The sequence below is a fragment of the Uranotaenia lowii genome, chromosome 1, assembly GCF_029784155.1.
Source record: "Uranotaenia lowii strain MFRU-FL chromosome 1, ASM2978415v1, whole genome shotgun sequence".
Classification (NCBI taxonomy): domain Eukaryota; kingdom Metazoa; phylum Arthropoda; class Insecta; order Diptera; family Culicidae; genus Uranotaenia; species Uranotaenia lowii.
The window spans coordinates 69,897,432-69,915,705 of record NC_073691.1 but is presented as its reverse complement, the minus strand read 5'-3'; the positions used below and the strand labels follow the sequence as shown (position 1 = coordinate 69,915,705).

At 34.1% G+C, this 18,274-nt stretch overlaps 1 protein-coding gene across 1 annotated transcript in view; it reads right to left on the bottom strand.

Moving 5' to 3' along the window:
* LOC129740157 (uncharacterized) overlaps nt 1–18,274 on the bottom strand; it is a 341,832-nt gene that overhangs the window by 218,838 nt on the left and 104,720 nt on the right. The window contains exon 2 of the mRNA XM_055731769.1: nt 12,334–13,202. Coding sequence (XP_055587744.1) covers nt 12,334–12,388 — 55 coding nt within the window. The 5' untranslated portion in view covers nt 12,389–13,202. The remainder of the gene's footprint in view (nt 1–12,333; nt 13,203–18,274) is intronic.

The following is an 18,274-nucleotide window of genomic DNA, read 5'->3' as shown; positions in this document are numbered from 1 at the left end:
ACAAATTTGCTCCGAGTTATCTCCGACGTATTCGTCAAGGTGCATTTTTGAAGGAAAATTCTCAATTTTCAACTTTGTTTTCACGTAGTTGAAAAAATTCTTTGGACAAGTCTTTATTTCATGTTAAGTTTTTTCATTGTATTCTTCAAGTGCATTGCTTCTCGATTGCATGTAAGCGTTGCGACGTCTATTAATTAAGGTTTCTGTACGATATAGATAGAAAATTTACACTCTTAAATCTCTAACTGCTATTTTCCAGTTCCCAATAGTACCTATTTTTTTGTTTTCAGAGAATTCTTGACCTGTCTTTAAAACTGCTCGATCGATTCGAAATTTGAAGATATGGAGATATGTATTTTGAGGTGTTTAGGGATGTTATACAGTGTATAATCTCGTACGAAGAGACCTATTTTCATAAATACCATAGGAAGGGGTTAGCACGTGGCAAGCCAAATTTTTTCACGAAAAGTTGCAGGTTATATTATAGAATGGTCAAACAATCCATTTGGATCACGGCGGGTTGCCTATAAGAAACAATTTATTTGAGAATGTTGTAAATTATTCGAAAAAAATAGTTTAACATTTTTAACAACAATGTCATATTTCATCCCGATTTCACAATTCGATTCAGATAGTTTTTTATAGAAATCCTTTCTCAAAGACCAAGTTCAAAAGAATCCATTCAATAAGATTCAATTTAAACTTCCAAACAATACCGAGACATAAAGACTGGTCGTCAAAGGATGGTTAGCAACTAAACGTTAAACTACTTTAAGGTAGTTCACCGAAAAGTACTGTCGAACTACAACAGTCGCCGTTGTCGTCGTAACAGTTTTCACTCCGTCAGAAAATTTCCCATTTCCTTCTCCGGAGGACGACGATGGCAAACTTGGTCTGACAGATTCGCCAAGTGACACGATGCAGAAATGCATTGCTAAATTAAGTACATCTTGCAATGGTGAAAGCATGGCATCTCCGGCTTTGGGAGCATAGTTGTTGAACTGTTTTTGGGGCCACAGAAAAGGCGCACAGAAAAAGGCAAAGTATAAAAGTTGTACGGACCGGGTATTTTTTAAACTGGAGTATTTTTGCTGTTCCAATCGATTTTTTTCTTTCCGAACTTTACCTATTTCAACCATGTTGTTGCAATGCCGAGAGCCAAAAAAAATTGAACTGAATTGCTCGGGGTGTTGGGGGATAGAAAAGTTTTCTCCTTCGTATCCTCAATAACGGCCCCCAAAATACGTCCAAAACTTTCCCGGTACCCATCTTGTATTCCCAGTTGACAAATTTTTGGCACCATTTCGTGATTGAGCAGCTTCGCCGTTCTCGTCACTGACTGTTCGGTCTCTTGTTTTGGGATCGACGAGAAACTAAACATGAAACACTAGAGGTAGGTTGATGGCTATCAGTTTGCCGGCTGCAAAGAATTTTCCCCAACAAAGTGAAGAAGAAGTGAACGACCCGCAATGTTGCAAGGGTCAAAATTTCGTTACATGAACCGGGCCAAGAAATTTCACCGAAAATCCAATCAGAGCCAGTGTCATGTAAGACAACGATGCCTCCTTGTTGTCTGGTTTTGGTGAGCCTGGCTGCTCGGAAAATCCCAAAGCCGAATATAATTCCCTGGTAGCTTTGCTCCTTCTATCTTGGTGGTCCGATTCAGGGCAATGTGTTACACAATAAAGCAATAAAGACTGGTGATGGTTCAGGAAATGTTGGCAAATTTCGTTACATCAGCCAGCGCAAGGGTTTTTCTTCTGTTTTCTGCCGAAATTGTTCAGCATTAGGCTAATGTGTGTGTATGTAGAGTTGCTTGCCTCCTAACGTCCTAGTTACAAGATACCTTAGTACTAGTTTTATCGGAGCACTCTCAAATTGGTTTGCTGTGGTGAATAAGAGCTATCTTCCGGGGGCCCACGACGGTTAATTTCTGTAATGGTGAGCACGAATGAGTTTCATATCCGGAGCAATTTTCCTAGAGGGGACATTTATCTTCCTCAGCGTGTGTGGGTGGGCGAAACGGTTAAGGCATTTAACACATTTACACATGTTAAGATTAAGTGTTTTACATCTCGTACTACCTTGATAATCTTAAAAATGCTCATAAGGTCGGAATAAAATTTGAAATCCTTAGTTTACCACTTGGAGTTAAAACATCACGAGGGAGGGTAATAAAAAATGATCCAAATTTTCAATAAATTGTAACAAATTGGAAAAAAGCTTATATGCCACAATCTGGCTTACAATCTGTATTGCAAAAAATCTTAAAATCGAGCTTTTTTAGATCAAAAATGCCATGACATATTGCAAATTAAAGTTTATAAACATTGAACGTAATTTTGATGTAAACGTTCCACTGAATTCAATAGAAGATATTGTTTTGGCTGTAGAAAATTTGATAACTACAATAGTCAGTGCTTAAGCCGCTTCAATACCTAGACATAAATTTAATCAACCTTAGATCGATAATGATCTTCAGTTTTTGATACGACTGAAAACATTCGTCGACGCCAATATCAACGAACTAGAATCCTCATCTGAAATTGATTTATTGCGACCTTCAAAAAGAGATCAAACGTCATTTAAATTTTATTCGTAATGAAAATTTTGAATCTTTGAAATCTTTGAAAGATGAAAATAAACTTCTTTTAACTAAGGCAGAAAAAGCTCAAAAATTAGCCCAACAGCAGACTCAAGCTCATGGTTTTAATTTAAACGTTGTAAGTCCAATTGATGCTCAAATTTCCCTTGAATTTGATGATATTCTTTTTAACACTAAACATACCGACACGTTTTGAAAAGCCTATGATGTGACTCAAATATGTTTCTCAGACAATTTTTAGCTACAATTAATTATTTTAAAGTTATAGAGCGCCGATGTGGTCTAGTGGATAGGCTGGCGCGAGTCTGGTATTGGTACGCCAGGCGTACTGGGTTCGATTCCCGGTATCGGCAAGAAAAACTTTTGGGTTCGAATCCCATAAGCGGGCCGACAGGTAAGATGTGTTTCATTATATAACTGACTATATAATTGGAATGTTCAATCAGTTGCCAGCTGGCCAGGTATTTACACGGATGCCGGAATACCTGTAAGTAAACTAGCCCACCTGATTGATTCGTTCTTCCAAAATATACCTACATCAACACACGCAATACATTCACCACATAACAGTTCATACGAAGCCATGGGGTCCGGGTATGGTGGCGCGCTGCATTGGATATTTGTCGAACCTAATAATCTAAGGAATGCATGTGAACCCATACTTTGGCAGAAACTGCGGTGAATCCGTGCACCCATGGTGGATTACCAACATATCAGTCCAAGAAATTTTTTATGAAAAAACTTGCATCAGGAAAATTGCTATAAATCTGTTCATCAGTGCTCGAAAAAATTTCACTTAGTGCATGAGAAAGCTGAAGTTAAAAGCTATATGTTGCAAATACGGAAATTTTTATCAAATTTTCTTTAAGATCATGGCCACAAAAAAATGTTAAAAAGTTGTGTAAAACCCGTATGGGAGAGTGGGGAATCATGGGCCACTTTTTTCCTTTGTTTCATAACTTCTTTATTATAAAAGATAAAATGAAAATAAAAAATGGTATGGTTTTCTACATTTTCAAGGTACCATAAGGTTTTTTTTTTATTTTTCAATAAGTTATTTTCTCCAAATTCTGACTGTATTAAAAAAAGCAATATTTTTTGGATTTTGAAAAATGGTGGGGAATCGTGGGCCACTAAATCTAAATTGACCAAATAATATTCAAAGTTTATGAGTTGACCCAAAACTGTGATTTCATAATTCATTTCGTTATTTTAAAGCAATTTCAGATGGTGAAATAAAAAAGAGAGCTGTGTATGATCGAATAGATTTCAAAACCTGGCTCACGAACGTTTTGGCAAAATTTCTATATAGGATGACAAAATATTTTTCATAACTCTTCATTTCGCATAAGAAAACTATACAGATAGGAAAAACGTATTTTAAGTTCTGAATGTGTATAAAAACATAAAAATATAGGTGGTTCAAGATGTGTGGCCCACGATTCCCCACAAGCTATGATTTGCAAATTGGTTGCGTTTGTGTGACTTAATGATGTTTCATCAAAAATTCCTTTTCCACGTGAAAGATCATGACAAAACTAAGATCATAAGCGTAGGAGCAAATTTTTTATATGAACTTTAAGTTCCCCATCGATGCAATTAGCGGGTGTATTTTTAATTATGAAAGTAATTTTTTGTAACTTTTTTTAGCTTGATAAATAAAAGAAGCATATGATGCGTATTTAAGTCAACAACATATAGAAATATACGCTCACGCAAAGCGACGACGATGACAGTTGGTTTGAGATTTTTATCTCAACACACGGTTGAGATATTAAAATTGGCCCACGTTTCCCCATGGCCCACGATACCCCACTCTCCCCTACTTTTCAATCAATCAACCGCCAAAGCTGTTCCTGTTACAGTAGAAAAATTTAAAAAAATTAATTGGAAAGTTATTTGTCACATTTTGGTATCTTTAGATTTTTTAAAATACGAAATACATAATTTATGACGAATTTTCAAAGCTAGCTGTTTTTAAAACATTTCATCAATTCGGATTTTCGATACAATTCCTACACCTAAATTAAGCTTTGCACGGGATTTTGAGTATGCTATCGTAAGTTTATTATATGCAAAAGAAAAAAATTTCATACCGGTTCTAGTGACGTAACTACATTGGCGGTGCGATGCTTGAAAAAAATATAATAAATATATTTCTGAAAGTAAAACCAGAAAATTTGAGCGAATGCTCGTTTGTTTTTTCGTTGCTTTTCACTCGTCTTCTTGTGCAAAATAGCTTTGAGATATTACCACCCACTGCGCCTGTCTGCAAAGCAAGAATTTGTGCTGACTTTTCAAAATTCAGAAACTACCTCTCTGTTTTATTTATCATATTTTTGTCAAGCATTGCACTGCCAATGTAGTTACATCACTAGAACCGGTATGAAATTTTCTTTCTTTTGCATATATTTTTTTTTTTGCTGAAACCTTAAGAGCACCTGCAACGGTTCAGGCGTAAATATTGGTTTTAAGTATACCAGTTTTAGCACAATTTGAAATTTTAGAATCGGCTAAAACACCCACTCCCCACCGGTGTAGGAGCAAATTTAAAACGGAAACACTTTCATTGCAGACACTCAATAATTGAGAAGAAGAAACCCATTTTATTAGAAAAATTGCATAAGTTTTGAGTTTCACGGTTAATTGTCTTAAAATTAATTCAACGAATATTCTTTTTGACAGAACAAAAAACATTCAAATAATATCTCAAAAAGAAACTACTATCACACCCAATGTTACCCAAACATGTGCGAAAGAAATCATTGTTCGCTAAAATTTTCTCACCGTGAACTAAATCGGTCTGTCGTATATTCTGAAACCCTGTTCCAAATTTGCATGAATTTGGAACAAAGGCGTGTAACTGTTGGGAATTTTGAAATCGATAACTGTGCTAAAACAGCAATTTACGCCACCGGTGCCAGCCGAAATGTTTTAGCGTGGTCGAAAACCGCGTTTTGCATCTACCGTTGGGACAGCCCTAAGATAACATACTCAAAATAAAGTGCAATGCTGAATTTAGGTGTAGGAATTGTATCAAAAATCCGAATTGATGAAATGTTTGAAAAACAGCTACCTTTGAAAATTTGTCATAAATTATGTATTTCGTATTTTAAAAAAATCTAAAGATGCCAAAATGTGAAAAATTACGTCAACTTTCCAATTCATTTTTTGAAATTTTTCTACTGTAACAGGAACAGCTTTAGCGGTTGATTGATTGAAAAGTACGGGTTTTACACAACTTTTTAACATTTTTTGTAGCCATGATCTTAAAAAAATTGATAAAAATTTCCGTATTTGCAACATATAGCTTTTAACTTCAGCTTTCTCATGCACTAAGTGAAATTTTTTTCGAGCACTGATGAACAGATTTATAGCAATTTTCCTGAAGCATGTTTTTTCATAAAAAATTTCTTGGACTGAACATAACTTTAAAATAATTAATTGTAGCTAAAAACTGTCTGAGAAACATATTTGAGTCACATCATAGGCTTTTCAAAACTATAAATTTTAAAGAAATCGGTTGAGAAACAAGAAAGTTTTAGCGAAAACAGTGTAAACCGTCATTTGACCGCTCGCGGTATGAATAGGTATACCACATGCGTTATTCGAAAACCACAACACTTAGAAAATTTTATAAACGTAGAAATACTTGCATTTTGAAAATAAAATAGTCCTGTCGTTCAATTTGCGAAAAAAAAATTATATAAGGGGTAATCATCATTCAAAGTTCGAAAACCGTCATTTGACCGCCTCCGGTACGTTTAGTGTTAAGCAAAATGTATTTGAAAGTTCTTGTGAGACAAATATTGATGAACTTAAATTGATTTTCAAAAAAACTTAAAAATATGAAAGCTCCGGAGGAAGATGGAATTTTCTATATTCTTAGTAAAAAGTTGTCTGAAAGCACTTTAAATTTTTAAGTTAAAATCATCAATAAGTGTTTTGACTAAGCTTATTTTCCCAATAAATGGAAAAATGCCAAAGTAACTCTTATTTTGAAACCTGGAAAAAGTGTTTCAGAGCCTTCAATTTATCGACCAACTAATTTGCTTCCTTCTTTAAGAAAACTATTTGAGAAAGTTATTGTGAATAGAATGATGATTAACATTAATCAGATATTAGATATTGAAAAAGCCTTTGACAGTGTTTGGTACAAAGGTTTTTATACTTGGGCCCATTTTATATAATACTAGCTGACCCGGTGTGCTTTGCAACACCTTTCAAAAACAAATGTTATTTTCAGAAATTATTCAAATTTTTATTGTGTCGTTGGCATTATTTTGAATCAAATTATAACATAATTCAAATGTGAGCTGCATTCGGAGTTTCGAATTGCAATACAAATATGACCTTAACAAATTTTCTGAATCTTGATCAATGAATTTTTGTTAAAGATCTGATAATTTTAATCTGTTTTGCCCTCAAAAAGGAGGGTCTTAAATTAATCGTACGCAAACAATATCTTCTAATATATAAAGATGAGTTGGAGTTGGATATGTTTGTTTGTATGCACCTTATACAAATCCACACCGCTTAACCGATCAGCCTGAAATTTGGTACAGTTATGTATTTGGACCATGGTAAGGTTTTAGTAATAGTTTAGAGCCCCTCCCATCTAAGAAAAGGGACCCTCCCATACAACTTTCGTTTTTTCTCCCACGAACCAAAAGTCATGGCACCATTTTGTCGACCGATTTCCGTTTCCTTTGGCGGGGTTGTTTTCACTATCACCATGGGCCGGGTATTAGAAACGACCATCCAAAGTTCACGTGTACTGAAAGCAAATCAAAGCTTGCTGAGCATAAAAAAATTTATTGGAGAAATTTTGGCGGATGTTTTTCCTTCTTCTGTTCAAAGCACGTGGTACCGGTGCGAGGCATTTGATTGCAATAATGAGCCTTCATTTAGGATAGAAAAAACTACTCACCTGTTAGAAATATATTGAGAAGAACAGTGGTTGAGGATCTACTAGAATATGCAGTGTGTAAAGTATGAATACATTAAATAATGTTCATTATGAATTGACTTCTTCAGTTGAATAACTATTTGGACTGAAAACTTATGTTCCAGCTTTTAGGAACCAACCATTTTCATATTTTCGGAACTTCTCATAGGGAAACAATTAATAAAACTGAAGGTTGTGTTGTAAGTTCAAGGCTGCGATCTCAACACTTTGATTGCCGTGTAGGAATTTAGTTTACAATAGGAATTAGACAATTAAACGTTCATTTTATGCAACCAAATCCAACGTACGAGACTTTTAGTAATTTAATCTAAAGTTTTTAGTTTTGTACAATTCAATTTCATTTGTAATTTTTTAAATTTTAAGTAATTATTGATCATCAATGTGTTCAATTCTACCATCCAACTATAAGAAAACTTAAAAAGCACATTGAAAACATACAGAGGAAGTCTTTTATAAGGTTTCAGCGGAAATCTATTTTGAAATTTCTAAGTACAAAATAAAACTTAAATAGGTATTCCATTATACGGGTAGATCTTGAAAGGAGGTCGTTAACATTTGTTTTCAAGCTAAATACATTGGATTTTCACTAGATAACCCATAGAAAAGATAAAAAAAATGTTATCATTTGATGAGAAACATTTATCGAAAAACCTGGCCAGATCCAGCATTTGATTTCAAAATATTCACACCGATATCCTGGCAATATCCGGTCATACTTGATCAAAACCACGGAATTATTCAGTAAAAATAACAAAAAATATACTTGCAAATATTTTTTTTCAACAAACCACATCTGCAGATTTTAAATTGTATATCAAGCTTCCAAACACGAGTCATAGGTAATTATTTCAAAAACTTGCCATTTAAAACTTCTTTTTGAACGAAAAAATGAAAACATCTCAAGTTTATGTTACGTTTTGAAATTATGTAAATAAATCCGGGCAAATCCTGGCTTTTTGCAACAAAATCCGGGAAACCGGGCCAGACCGGACTTACCTCAAATTTTGATTCAAATGTTCTAACAAATCCGGATAAATCCGGGCCACCTGGCAACCTTAGATTGAAATGGTTTTCGTGATAGAATGGGTAAGCATTCAAGGAAAATTCTTCCAAATTTCTATTAGCAAAGCTTAAAACTATTAGTTATTTAAATAATATGGAAACGATAAACATTGCTAATAATCCCAACTAAAACTTTAAGAAGACTAACAAAACTTACAAAGCTCACATGGCCAAACGTGGTTCAATTTGCTATGATGATGAACAAAAAGCTTTCAAAAAGTCAAACGACTCATTTCGATTTATATTTTATGTGAACCCGAGCAAGGCCGGGTAAAATAAGCTAGTGATGTATAAAATATGGTTGTTTTTGTTTTATATGTTCTGGATTTATGCTAAAAACTGATAAGAAAGCTGATATTCATAGAAGCTACGTCTCGGTGGTCGAGTGGTTAGCGTGATAAGACGGTAATCGCTGGTCCACTGATGGAATGGGTTCGATTCCCATCCCGGTACTGGGTATTAAATGTTAATCTTAAGTTGTCCACGTCATTTATTCAGTCTGTAAAGCCTAAATTGGCTAAGACGGTGTATGTCTTTTTATATTCATAGAAGCATTTTCCGTCCTCAAATACTTTTGGATGCCAAATTTGGTTTCATTTGCTCGATTAATTCTCGAGTTATGCAAAAAATTGTATGGAAGCCCCCCTTTCCTCCATTATACCTTTCCGCTGAAAAAAGGTGGGGCTTCAATTTATAATAGAAACATTTCTCGTATCCAAAAGCCCCCACATGCCAAATAAGGTTCCATTTGCTCGATCGGCTCTCCAGTTATACTGAAAATTGTAAGGGAGACCCATTCTCCCCCTTCTTCCTACCCCTTTTCTTCCACCTGTTTGAAGGAGTGAGGGATACCAAATATTCATAGAAGCATTTTTCGTATCCAAATATCGTTCCATGCCAAATTTGGTTCCATTTTCTGTTGTAGTTCTCGAGTTATGCAGTTAAAATTGTATGAAACTCCCCTCCCTTTTTCCTTTCTCCCTGCTGGAAGAAGGAAGGGGTCTCAAACAATCATTAGAACATATCACGTTCTCAAAGACCCGCCCATGCCAAATTTGTTTTCATTTGCTTGATTAGTTTTTCAGTTATGTAAAAATTATAAAAGAGCCTCCCTCCCATTATATCTCCTCACTGGAAAGAGGGAGGGGCCTCAAAAAATCATAGACATATTTTTCGTATCCAAATACCCTCCCATGCCAAATTTGGTTCCAGTTGCTTGATTAGTTTTCGAGTTATATGAAAAATTGTAAGGAAACCCCCCTCTCCCCTTCCTATTACCCCATTGAAAGGAGGGAAGGGTACTTATTATTCATAGAAATATTCCTCGTTCCAAAATACCACCCCATGCCAAATTTGATACCATTTGCTTGATGCGTTCTCAAGTTATGCAATAAATTGACTTTTGTTTGGGAGGCCCCTCCTCCCCTTCATGAGAAAGGGAGGTAATCATAATAGGAACCTTCCCCGGCCTCCAATACCCCCACCTGTCAAGTTTCACGCAAATCGGTTCAGTATTTTCCGAGTCTATAGGGAACAGACAGACAGACAGACAGTAATTCATTTTTATATAGGGTGAGTGCTCCTACTTTGGACCTAGAGCCTACTTTAGTTCTAAAATGCCAAAAATTGTAAATTATTCATTTTGCTTGCGTAGGATAAAGATGCTGCTATATGCACAAGGAACTCTTATTCTCCCTGAATCCCTCCATACCGATTTTTGCAATAAAAAGTCTTTCTGATAAAATTTTCAATGATTTTAAAAATGTGCCTGCTATACTTCTTCTTCTTCTTCTTCTTTTGATTTTAAAAATGTGCCTGCTATACAGTAGTAAATTAGACAGCTCAATTAATGGGGCGCGTTTTGAGAAATCATAGGGAATAAGGATTTATAAGACATAGTATATAACTAGTTATAAACGTTTTTGTAAATGAAACGGTCTACAACTGATTGACGACAATAAATAAAAATATTAATAAAAAATACATATTTCAAATCCTTCGTTTATCACTCGGAGTTGGAACATCGCGAGGGGGGGGGGGGATTTTCAAAAAATAATTCAAAAAACTAATAAATTGGAATAAAATGCACGAAAGCTTGTATGCAACAAAATTGCACTCAATAACATTGTACAAAACCTATAAATCAAGTATTGTTTATCGAAAGATTCAATGAAATCGTGGAAACAAAAGTTGATAACACTCCCAACTTCTACAATTTGTTTTTTGTTCTTGTAATCTTTTAGATATTTAATAAATTTTTTAAAATTTCCAAAAAATATTTCAAACTTTATTAATTCCCCCCTCCCCCTTCGTATTTTTTGGAATTTCAAAGGGGGGGGGGGTTACAAAAGAAACAATTGATATTTTTTCCAGCCTAATTGAGTTACTTAATTGATTCATATGAAAAATAGAACAGTCTACACTTCTTATGTTGATTTTCGAAAATTCAAAGCGAACCGCAAAAAAAATCTTTTGATTTGCAGTCAAATATTAACTGGTGCAAATTTAGATATTTTAGATATTCATAATCAAAATTTGAAAAAAAAAAAAAGGATTTTAACAACTTGGAATCGTGTTTTGCGGACGAACTGCAAGTTTTCCCTTGTGGGGCGGACCACACTTGGCCTACTAATGTGTGGTGGTAGATGCAACTCTATCTGTATCTACCGCTTCATAGTAATAGGCCCGTGAGGAACAAAAATTTGATATATGTGATGATATGCTTCTAAATAAATTCTACCCGCTCATTTTTAACATCTTTCATTTCATCTAACCTTCCATCCACCTACATAAAAAAAATCAAAATCTTTAGATGGGACATCACTTTTCATCGCTAGGTCGATAAATTTAATCTACAAATATAAATGACGGTGATTAATCCTTCATAATATCTTACCATATTGTTTGAAGATAACCTGGTTTTTCATATTCTTTTGAAATAAACATTGAGTTAGTAATTGACTTAAGGCAAGGCGAGTAATTTTTTTTTCATGGATACAATCATTAATTCAGATAGCACCAATCTCCCTATAAGAAAGTATCATAGAACGAATACAATTACTCTAGAGGTTTACCTTTTGAAATTGGCCAACCAAGCACAAATAACAGCAGACACTGCATCAACGATGTTACCACGAAGTGTGAGGTTGAATTACTTATGTTGATTTTTAAATTCAAATGACAATTTTAGACATTCAAAAACTTTTTAAGAACGGTATAGAAATAAATCACTGGCATTTTATTATTAATTTTTTGTTCATATACCATACCATAAACCATGAAAACATCATTTACTAGAGCATTTTAGATTATTGAATGTTTTTTTTTTAACTGGGAACGATGTTTGTTTTTTTTTTTAATTTACTAAATAGCGTGATAAACTCAAAACAGCAACCGTGATCAAATCGAGCGTTAACTCGGCGAGTAGTAAAACAAACGAACAGTGTTAAAATCGAAAAACTACTGTAACAAGCAAGTAGTTATTATTCATTTATCCAATTTCAAATCAAATTCATCTGGAATTTTTTTTCATATAACTCCCCGCAATAGCTTTAAAAAATTTCCAAAATTCTATGTAATATGTTTAATTTAAGTCATACCGTGTTATGGCTTTTCCCTTACTAAATTACTCTGAATTTTCAATTTTTATCCCCATTTATTCCAGAACAATGGTTTCCATATGCAAATAGAAGCTTACCTTTCAGCACCACGAGTTGAAACACATATATCCAAACATTCGCCCTGATTAGCATTTTGTGGCTTGTTGATTTGTCTGTTCTTTTTTTTTTGGTTTTTGCTTCTTTGATAGCAAAAAAGACTGCTACCGGTAGGCGGCTTCAGTCGAGCAGCTTCGACATTCAAATTTCTCACCAACCCAACGACTGGCTTTCACTGCACGGAAAATCGCCAACCGGGTCAGCTCTGAAGCTCGTCTAGATGAGAAGGAAGGAGTTTCGTCGTAGTCCCTTCCTATCCACCCCCAACACCTAACGTTAGTCGTTTAAGGCCGGCTACAATGGCCGTCGTCCGCCAGCAATGGATTTGTTACGAAAACCTCAACGACGCTGTCGGCGTCCTTGAACGGCACCAAAATCATCATCACCGACGACGACGTCGACGTCGACGTTTGAGGTTTGCCAGCCGTGGCCAGCGTCGGTTTAATTTTCATTTCCGGACCCAGACTGATTTTGGGGGCTTTATGTGCGTTCTTCTGCCTTTTGGTTGATGTTTTATTTTTTGGGTTGAACGTGGCTTCGGATGTAAAGCTAATGGGTCCTGGGTTTTGGTTACTGCTTGCTGCCTTTTAGAAGTCCGTCGTCGTCCTGTCGAAAAAGGCGGGAAAACCACAAGCATCCACGAATTTTATTCACATTTCGCGCTTGGCCGGAACGGATAGCTTGGGTTGGGTTCCGACATCGTTGTTCCGTCTACCGGAGGGAGTTGTCGAATGTTATTTTTTTGTTGCTTTTCAAACCCACTTCTCGCCACTGACCATGTCTAATGGATGATTTCAGGCCCTGTTGGCGTTGGTGAATGTTCTGTCACGGTATCCCCGAAATGTCGATTCTGCAACGAGAAACAAGAACGGAGAAGTAGGTTAATTACTCAGATACTAGATTAAAGTTTCAATTTTGGCAGACGCTAGTTGATGGGTAGACATGTATAATAAAATTTGAGGTTTTACTAATATCGCTAAGTAAGACAGTCTACTAGGTGAGTATAAAATTTTTGGTCAGTTTTTGGTTCATGATAGTCCTAAGAGAGTATGGTGGGGAGAGTAGAAATTATCAAATTGTAACTACAATTTTACAATTTACAATTTCAATTTTGCTTCAATCACGATAGAAATATTTGCTAGATTAAATAGGGGAGAGTGGGGTAACGTGGGCCACTCTTAATATCTCAACTGTGTGTTGAGATGAAAATCTCAATCCAACTGTCATCGTCATCGATTTGCGTAAGCATGTTTTTCTATATGTTGTTGACTTATGTACAGTATCATATGCTTCTTTTACAAGGCCGGATAAAGGGGGGGGGGGGGCAATAGGGGCAATTGCCCCGGGCCCCCCGGCTTAGGGGGGCCACCCGAAGGAAAAAAAAGTTTTTACATAACTTAAATCATACTAGGGTAAGTGAGCCTAATTTCGCTATATTTTGTCAGAGGTTTTTAGGTTTGATATCAGTAGGCCGAATCAATTCTTAGATATACAATTTTGAAGTAACTAAGTTCCAAATTTTCTTCTGAACTCGGTTATGGTTTGAAAAAATCATTTCAAGCTTTAATTTACGAAAAATATCCTGTTTTATAAAGTGTGTGTTCCTAATCTGGCACTAATTGTTCCTAATGTTAACATATGGGTGTTCCTTATGTTAACATATGAGGAAAAATGTATCCGGGTACCCAATATTACACTATTTGTACTTGATTTTTCAATACTTTAATGTGAAAAATCTCAAACTTACCTTTTTATGAATTTTATAACGTTTTTGGAATATAAATAGAGAAATAAGGACTATTAAAATCATACACAATATTCCTTTACGCGCTAGTTTTGAAGAAAGTAGTTGGTGTTGAGCTTATAATTAAAAATTTAACTTTTCCAATGGATACATTTATTATATTTCAAAAAGTTGAAAATTCATTGTTATGGATTAAAATAAGTACAGTTAAACAGAGCATCATGCAAAAGCATGGTTAGATGCAACATTTGTGTACCACAACACTTATTTAACCTTTATTTTAATATAATGTAATAAAATTATCATTTATTTATAACAAAACGATGATGCCAAAGTTTCTTACATCGTGAGATAGTTTTTTGAAGTTTTTGATTTTTATAAAATATTTAAATAATCGAAATTTGTACATTTTTTGATGCCGTAGAAACTTTACACAGTATGGCGGATTGGCTTAATGATATCACCTACAAACTTTATATAGATTTTATCATAATATATCAACACTGTTGGTGTATAAATATTTTTCGGACAATCATTAATTTTTTTTAAATAAATACATTTAAAATTCCGTTACCAGTCTAGGCTAAAATGCATCGACATGCAAATCAATGATTCACAGCTTAAATCTTGTTTCCATATGCTAGAATATGATGTAAAATTTTTTGTAGTATTTTTTTATGCCTAAATGTATACAGCAACCTTATGTTTTCTTTAAAAAAAATCTTTGACCGAAAAAGTATATACTTTAACTCTAACAAAATCAAAAATAACAGCAGATCGTGCTTTATGCGTAACGACATCACGAATATGTATGTCAAAAACTATAACTATTCAAACTTTTTTTTTTTGATTTTTCATAAAAATCAAAGGTTTTTGCAATTAACCTCTTTTTCTTAGTAGGGTGAAAATTGCATGTTTTGTAAATTTAAAAATAACTGGTGGAACAAATTATTTTTCTGACTACGTTAATTTGATGTTCCATTAATCTTAAAACTTTTGGTGCACAAACGGTAGGGTTATCTGTGGACATTAGGTTTTTAACAGCAATGGAAGTTGAAAAGTGTTGCATGATGCCCCAGATAACGATATACAACGCATTTTATTGATTTTTTTTTCTAATTTTTCCTTTCGATTCTGTTCTCGTTGAGAAGCTCTCTGTAACTTGATGGTTTCTTTCCCTGTCGCGAAGGCTGCGTTCTTTACAACCTGGAGAGAATATTCTTTCAATATTTATAGCTTTGAGATACACTGAAGTAAGAAAAAAATCATGTTTTATTAGCTCAAAACAGTTTATTTTAACAAATCATTGAAAATAAAATTAAACCACAATTCAATCAATCAAATTTATTCCAAATACATTCTATGACTGTGAAATACCTTGGAAAATTTTGAATATGTTCATAATTAGGAACACCTTGAAAATAGTGTTCCTAATTGTGGACATATGCTTTTTTAAGTTTTTATACGAAAAAAAACATGGTTCTAACATCCTTATTACTTAAATCATGATAAAAAACAATCCGACAAAAAAATTCAAAAAAAAATCGGTTGACAAATTCAGCTTTAATCTTCCTTTTCTAAACAGGTGTTTTTTAAGAAATATGCTAACGATTCCATTCAATTTATACATACTTTGAAACAATCTGGATTTTACTAAAAATCCTGTGAGTTAGAAAACTAATTTGTTTGTTGAATGAAAGTTCACATGTTCCGTTACATTATCATTTTTTTATAATTGTGATAAGTGGAAAATAACGTCAAAAACAGTCAAAATCGAACGGTATGTTAACATTAGGTACACATGCCAAATTAGGAACACCTACCCTACTACAAATCTATGAAAAGAAATCAAAACTAGAAAATCGAAATGAAAACTTGAAATATAACAACTAAATAATATCTAGAATAGCTTTTCTCTTACATGAGTAAAGGGGGCCCCCAAAGTAAGCAGTGGAGGGCCCCCTTGTTTTTCTTCATCGAAACGTATCAGTAAGGATACATCAGGAAGGTACAGAACAAGTAAAATAAAGAACAAACATCTCCTCATTTTCATTACGTTCAAACATCTTGCTCAATATTAATGTTTGTTATTACGTTAACATTTCAAGTTATGGTTACTGCACTAAGATAGTAGCAACTTTCGCCAAAACTGGCTTACGGTGCTCAGATAGAATAGAGAAGCTTTATGATAAACATTCCTGAATTTTACCCGGGCAGTATCCAGGTGTACCGCGAATTATTATAACTTTTTACTTTTCAATCAATATTATTGAAATTATCGTTAGTTAATAAATTCTCATCCCTTTTCTTTCCCGATTTTTGTAAATATAATCTAAAAAAAACTGTAGTTTGACCAATCGAAAGTACAAAATTTCTTCATTGAATTTTCATCCTATTTTCTGTATTAGACTTTAAATTTGTATTGAAACATTTTCAACTGATTTAAAACAAAATTTTACCGTCTACTGAAGTAAATCTCCTGAATTCATCATATCATTTTCCAAATGATCATCCTCAAGTTACCAAAAAAACGATCTCATAGTTGAGTTGCTAATATCACTGAGTGATTTTCTTAACATAAATATTTTTTTGTTTTTAATCTTATCTTTTTCCAGATTCAATTCATTGAGATTTTCAAGTCTTGTGCTGTTTCTTCAGTTACTGAAATTTGAGAACTCAGAATCTTTGTTCAACGTACAAAACTCATTTGGATTCCTTATCTTACTTTTTCAATGTTTACTTCTGTGTTTTAAACATTTAATCTCTATTTGGATTTTTACTCAATCGATCATTTTTGCACTTATACATACCTCTTTGTCCTTGAGGGAATCGAATGAAACATTTGTCATATTAAAAATATTATTATGATAACAATTTTGTTTAATCTTATGAAAATTATATTTATGAGATGTAATAGGTTATTTTTGTGTTACGTTTTGATTCTATGGTCCAAATTTTCATGATGCTTCCAAATTGTCATTAGTTAAATATTTCTCGATGAAGCACAAACCAGACGATCAATGATGAAATAAAAATCATTTGAAATATCTATCTGGTCATTTTTCTGAATCAGAGAATTTAAGTTGGTAATAAGAGTATTAAAAAAAGATAAGGGGCCGTTCAGATACCACGTGGACAGAAAAATGAGATTTTTGACCCCCTCCTCCCCCTCCGTGGACAAGCGTGGACATTTGACAAACCCCTACCCCCTCCCCGGATGTCCACGTGGACAGATTCAAAATATTTTTTTAAAATTCCAATAATTTGACAGTTAGAAAACACCACTTTTTGCCTTTTTGTTATTGAAATGGCTTATTTTGAAAAAAAAAAACGAATAAGAATTTACTGATATAATATAATTTTAAAAATTTTAAATTTCTAAATTATCATATTCATCACTTACTTTCAAGTAGCTACTTATTGTTGAAACTTAAACTGGAAAGCTTTACCATTTTAAGATTTTGATTTAAACTTCTTAATATTTATTCACCTTTAGAAAATATTTTGAAAGTAAAAATGTTCACGTGGACATGACCCAAACCCCTATTCCCCTCTCCGTGGACAAGCGTGGACATTTCCATTCCCCCCCCCCCCCCTCTAAGTTGTCCACGTGTTGTGTGAACGGCCGCTAATTAAATTTTGCATTTTGCAGCTCAAATGAAAGCTTTTATTTCTGAGAAATTTCTAAACTCTTCAGCAATGTTTGTACGTGATTAATTAACAATTTTTATTTGAAGATACCACCAGAAGCTTTCTTCTACGCAGACAACATGGCTATTTGAAAACAATACACTGAACTCCAGTTCTTTCATACGTTTAAAATGTTTTGTATTCTCTGGGATAGCATTTGAAAACAAAAAATCGAACCATAGGGGCCCCCCGAGAAAAATTGCCCCGGGCTCCCCGATGGCTTAATCCGGCCCTGTTATTTTATTCAACAAGCACTCACAAATTGCATCCGTGGGAGACCTAAAAAACAAAACAAAAATATGCTCACATGCTTATGATCTTAGTTTTGACATGTTCTTTCGAGCGGAGAAGAAATTTTTGATGAAATATCAATAAGTCACACAAACGTAACCAATTTGCATATCACAGTTTGTGGGGTATCTTGGGCCACCTATATTTTCGTGTTTTTATACAAACTCAGAACTTTAAATACGTTTTTCCTGTCTGCA